The sequence below is a fragment of the Oryzias latipes genome, chromosome 21, assembly GCF_002234675.1.
Source record: "Oryzias latipes chromosome 21, ASM223467v1".
In the NCBI taxonomy this organism is placed as follows: domain Eukaryota; kingdom Metazoa; phylum Chordata; class Actinopteri; order Beloniformes; family Adrianichthyidae; genus Oryzias; species Oryzias latipes.
The window spans coordinates 402641-408563 of NC_019879.2; the positions used below are offsets into that span (position 1 = coordinate 402641).

At 53.1% G+C, this 5923-nt stretch overlaps 1 protein-coding gene across 1 annotated transcript; it reads right to left on the bottom strand.

The window, feature by feature from the left end:
• Positions 1-450: 450 nt before the first annotated feature.
• Positions 451-5450, bottom strand: LOC111946751 (fused isobutyryl-CoA mutase-like). Its single transcript, XM_023950883.1, has one exon. The coding sequence runs from the start codon at positions 2830-2832 to the stop codon at positions 451-453; it is 2382 nt and encodes a 793-aa protein (XP_023806651.1). The 5' UTR covers positions 2833-5450.
• Positions 5451-5923: the final 473 nt, after the last annotated feature.

A 5923-nucleotide genomic window follows, 5' to 3' on the forward strand; every position in this document is an offset into this window, starting at 1 on the left:
AGCGTGCCGCCCTAAGCAAATACCCTTCAAGTAATGACACTGTCATGTAATGATCTGGACTGAAACAGCAGGAATGATGAGTTCTGTTGTGTTGCACTTTAGGACACGCTGGACTGTGAACGGGTGTTCTAGAAACACACTCAGTAAATTCAGTCAAATTAGTGCAGGAAGGAAGACATTTTTGCAGGGGGGGTTGCTGTGTTTCATCTCCTGGAAGGAGAAGCATTTCCTTGCTGACATTTTAAAGGAGGGAAACCTGCATGGATCAACACCTCCCTCAATAAAATGCAGAAAACCAGCCCTGTCCGTCTGCAATGAGGCTGTCCCTCCCTCCCTATCAGAGTGCATGTGTGTGTCGGGGGGGTTCTGACGTCACCACTGTTTGGATGAGCTTAGATCCATCAGTGGGACGGCTTTGTTTGACTGACATGACTGTAATGTTCCAGCTGCTCATTTGGGTGAAACGCCCAACAGACGTCTCGCAGTTTCCAGTAACGAGAAAGCAAACATGGCTTTCTGGGGGGTGAAGGCATCTGCGGTGTCTGCGACATCTGCGGTGTCTGCGACATCTGCGGTGTCTGCGACATCTGCTGCATCTGCAGCGTCTGTGGCATCTGCAGCATATGCGACATCTGCGGTGTCTGCGACATCTGCTGCATCTGCAGCGTCTGTGGCATCTGCGGTGTCTGCGACATCTGCTGCATCTGCAGCGTCTGTGGCATCTGCAGCATATGCGACATCTGCGGTGTCTGCAACGTCTGCAGCATCTGCGGTGTCTGCGACATCTGCTGCATCTGCAGCGTCTGTGGCATCTGCAGCATATGCGACATCTGCGGTGTCTGCAACGTCTGCTGCATCTGCGGTGTCTGCGACATCTGCTGCATCTGCAGCGTCTGTGGCATCTGCAGCATATGCGACATCTGCGGTGTCTGCAACGTCTGCTGCATCTGCGGTGTCTGAGACATCTGCTGCATCTGCAGCGTCTGTGGCATCTGCAGCATATGCGACATCTGCGGTGTCTGCAACGTCTGCAGCATCTGCGGTGTCTGCGACATCTGCTGCATCTGCAGCGTCTGTGGCATCTGCAGCATATGCGACATCTGCGGTGTCTGCAACGTCTGCAGCATCTGCGGTGTCTGCGACATCTGCTGCATCTGCAGCGTCTGTGGCATCTGCAGCATATGCGACATCTGCGGTGTCTGCAACGTCTGCAGCATCTGCGGTTTCTGCGACATCTGCTGCATCTGCAGCGTCTGTGGCATCTGCAGCATATGCGACATCTGCGGTGTCTGCAACGTCTGCAGCATCTGCGGTGTCTGCGACATCTGCTGCATCTGCAGCGTCTGTGGCATCTGCAGCATATGCGACATCTGCGGTGTCTGCAACGTCTGCAGCATCTGCGGTGTCTGCGACATCTGCTGCATCTGCAGCGTCTGTGGCATCTGCAGCATATGCGACATCTGCGGTGTCTGCAACGTCTGCAGCATCTGCGGTGTCTGCGACATCTGCTGCATCTGCAGCGTCTGTGGCATCTGCAGCATATGCGACATCTGCGGTGTCTGCAACGTCTGCAGCATCTGCGGTGTCTGCGACATCTGCTGCGTCTGTGGCATCTGCAGCATATGCGACATCTGCGGTGTCTGCAACGTCTGCAGCATCTGCGGTGTCTGCGACATCTGCTGCATCTGCAGCGTCTGTGGCATCTGCAGCATATGCGACATCTGCGGTGTCTGCAACGTCTGCTGCATCTGCGGTGTCTGCGACATCTGCTGCATCTGCAGCGTCTGTGGCATCTGCAGCATATGCGACATCTGCGGTGTCTGCAACGTCTGCAGCATCTGCGGTGTCTGCGACATCTGCTGCATCTGCAGCGTCTGTGGCATCTGCAGCATATGCGACATCTGCGGTGTCTGCAACGTCTGCAGCATCTGCGGTGTCTGCGACATCTGCTGCATCTGCAGCGTCTGTGGCATCTGCAGCATATGCGACATCTGCGGTGTCTGCAACGTCTGCAGCATCTGCGGTGTCTGCGACATCTGCTGCATCTGCAGCGTCTGTGGCATCTGCAGCATATGCGACATCTGCGGTGTCTGCAACGTCTGCAGCATCTGCGGTGTCTGCGACATCTGCTGCATCTGCAGCGTCTGTGGCATCTGCAGCATATGCGACATCTGCGGTGTCTGCAACGTCTGCTGCATCTGCGGTGTCTGCGACATCTGCTGCATCTGCAGCGTCTGTGGCATCTGCAGCATATGCGACATCTGCGGTGTCTGCAACGTCTGCAGCATCTACGGTGTCTGCGACATCTGCAGCGTCTGTGGCATCTGCAGCATATGCAACATCTGCGGTGTCTGCAACGTCTGCTGCGTATTCAGCATCACACGGCTGCAGGCTCTGAGCGGCTCTCTGTTGTTTAACGTGGCGGACAGGGGGATCCTGGGAGGCGGCTATTTTTAGCCCTGGTTTCGTCATCGCTCTCAGTCTGAACGGAGCTGCTGCAGCTGAAGGTGCAGAACACTTTCTGCCTGACAAAAAGGCCTGAAGGCAGCATGCAGCTCTAACGTCCATGAGAACCAAAGAAACAGTTTCTGCTTTGCTCCTTCTCATTTCCTGTTTTTTCTCTTTGTTGCAGAATGACACCAACAAAGAGAGAATGCCATTTTGTTGAGGAGTGACATCAGAGGATTTTTTCTTCTCATTGTTAGACATACCTGCAATGAGCATTTTCCTTCCCTTCAACAGATTGTTGGGGCCGTGAAAAACAAGCCTTTTTGCTCTGTTTTGTTTCAAATGAACCTTGAAGAATTTGAAAAGTGCTCCTGCATCAGACATGCTGATGTAGCTCTGAAGGGCCTTATCAGTACCAACGGACACGCTGAAGCAGCAAAGCGCAGCCAGCAGGAAAGGAAGCAGCAATTTATGATCCCAAAGAGATTGCACAAATGGAGCCTTTTAATTAAAAACTGCTGAGACACAGCAATCGTGGAGGAAGACTTGGCATCTGGTTGGACTCGGCCCTCTGCCATGCTGCTCATCTAACACAGTAACAGGGAGTTCCTCAAAGCTGATGTGCAACCCAGTGTGCAGATGTTGTTATGGTCTGTTCACAATTCCATTCAATTTCTATGGCCCAGTATTACAACAACAGTCATCTTAATGGGCTTCATACCGCTAATTGTAAAATAAACATGAAATCATAAAAACATAAAGTCAGAGAATTCAGCCGGAATTGGCTAAACTACACTAAACCGGGTCTGCCACCTAATGGTGAAATTACAGTATTACAACAACATGATGTAGATTTCATGTGCAATGAATTAGCAAGGAAAAGGAGAAGGAAAGGAATAATTGTGGATGGAGAACAACTGGAGGAGGTGGATGAGTATAAGTATTTGGGAAGACTGCTAACACCAGGAAATGAGATGGCGAAAGAGATAGACGAGAGTAACATCTGCTTGGAAGAGATTCGGACAGTACAGCACGTTTCTGAGAGATCAAAAAATGCCCATGTGTCTCAAGAGGAAGATCATGAACACTGTCATACTGCCATCAATGACGTATGGAGCTGGACATGGTCACTTCCCAACCGCCAAAGAGAGAAACTAGCAATCACCCAGAGGAGCATGGAACGATCAATGCTGGGTGTTACGAGGAGAGATAAGGTCAGGAACGAAGACTTAAGATCAAGAACAGGGGTGAAGGATGTCATCGAGAAAGTGATTGAAGCCAAAGGCAAGTGGGCAGGACATGTAGCCCGAATGAAGAACCACGAATGGGTTAAGAAAACAACAGAATGGACTCCGTGGGACAGGAAGAGAGGAAGGGGAAGACCGAAGAAAAGATGGAGAGATGACATGGAAGGAGAAGGCAGGCAGCACGTGGACCCAGAGTGCCCAAAACCGTGATGAGTAAGATGTGGAGGCCACCCGCCAGCAGTGGCGTGACAGGCTGATGATGATGATGATGATGTAGATTTCAGGAGAAGAGTCCTTCCTCTGAGAAAAAGCCCCCCTCCCACGGCTGCAGCTTCCACCATGTCCTGTCACGGCTCTCCTCCTCTCCTTGGTCCATGATAAGTCTGTCTGCATTCACACTGAAGGGAACCAACAGTCATCTGCAACTGAAACTGCAACTCTGTGAGGTAGGGGGCGCTGTTCCACACAGCAGAGAGTCTGAGGGGTCACAGAAGCAGGATGGGGGCAGATCTACCTTATTCCTGCAGCAGCCTCCATCCATCTGAAACTGAATGTATGGGGGGTCTTACAGAAGGAGGGGCACGGGGAGCGGGCTAATCAAACGGAGAGAGGCAAGCAGCGGGAGGGAGGGGGGAGCGCAGCTAACTAGGCACATGACCGTCGGGGGGCAGCGCAACTCGCTTCAGGGTACGGGGGCATCCTGCTCCTTCGTCCCGTCCGCCTGCGTGCCGTGTGGGTATCCGCGCGCTCCCGTCGGCTTCGGCGCGCCCCTGAGCGTCAGATGATGGACGTGTTTGAAAGCAGCATCACCCACAGGTAGGAGAGGACTTCCTGTCTCTGTCACGCCGCTGCGCTCGCGCTCCGCCGAGCCGCCCTTTGCGGCTCCCGCCGCGCCTCGCGCCAGGCTCCTCGCGCCCGCAGTCCAGCTTTCGTTTCTGAGCGCGGCGGACGGGGACAGCCCCTCCCTGTAGCGACCCCGTTTGCTCAGCTCCACCTGATGGAGACCCTCCTCGGTCTGTGCACGCGCCTCTGACGCACGCGCTGCAGGTCTTCAGGGCTGGGGAGGCTGGTCTGGCGGGAGGGGGCAGGAGGACATGGAGCTGGACAGCTCAGGATTCATCTGTCAGTCCAGTGGTTCTGGTGGTTGCAACCTGTTCAGCTGCTGCAGACGGCAGGTTCTGTTGGGTTTATGACCTTCAGAGTTTCTCTGGGAGATCCTCACAGACCGAGGAGTCCAGCTCCTGTGGTGGTCTCCTCCAGCTCCACTGGTGGCCTGTGGTCAGGTCATGTGAGATAAGAAGGTTTCTACATCCGTTCACGCTGCTAGTTTTCTTGGAATCCAACCGTGAATTTAGGAGTCAGATGGACGGTGAAGGGAGAACCTGGACCTGCAGTTTGTCCTGGGATACCAACCTGAATCCACACTGGAGCATCGGCAGAGCTTTGGCTCATGGTAAAGACATCCCAGAACAAGGACGAGCTGAACCAGACCTGTAACAAACCAGAACCAGAACTGAGTGACGACTACATGACCGCTCATGTGCTGCAGCGCGATGGCGGCGACGTCCTTCCTGTCCAGACTGTCACCAGGCTGGCAAACAGCAGAAACCGATGAACCACACTGTTCACCTTTGAAATGTAAGCGCTTTAGTGACTCTCACCTGGGGGGACAGGTGTTGCCCCCCACTTTTCAAATGGGTCACTTCCTGTCAAACTAGCCACTAAAACGTCCTCGCTGTTTCTCTCTGTGGATATTTTGAGTGAACTTATAAAAACTCCATCTGCCATCTCCATCTGGTCCGGTGTTAAAGTGGTCCGGTGCTAAAGTGGTCCGGTTCTAAAGTGGTACGGTTCTAAAGTGGTCCGGTTCTTAAGTGGTCCGGTTGTAAAGTGTTCCGGTGCTAAAGTGGTCCGGTTCTTAAGTGGTCCGGTTGTAAAGTGGTCCGGTGCTAAAGTGGTCCGGTTCTTAAGTGGTCCGGTTGTAAAGTGTTCCGGTGCTAAAGTGGTCAGGTTCTAAAGTGGTCCGGTACTAAATTGGTCCGGTTCTAAATTGGTCCGGTTATAAAGTGGTCCGGTGTTAAAGTGGTCCGGTTCTAAAGTGGTCCGGTTGTAAAGTGTTCCGGTGCTAAAGTGGTCCGGTTCTAAAGTGGTCCGGTGTTAAAGTGGTCCGGTTCTAAAGTGGTCCGGTGTTAAAGTGGTCCGGTGCTAAAGTGGTCCGGTTCTAAAGT

What these genes read in the sequence shown, in the direction of transcription:
- LOC111946751 (XM_023950883.1), bottom strand. Translation starts at nt 2,832, where the DNA reads ATGTCTGATGCAGGAGCACTTTTCAAATTCTTCAAGGTTCATTTGAAA.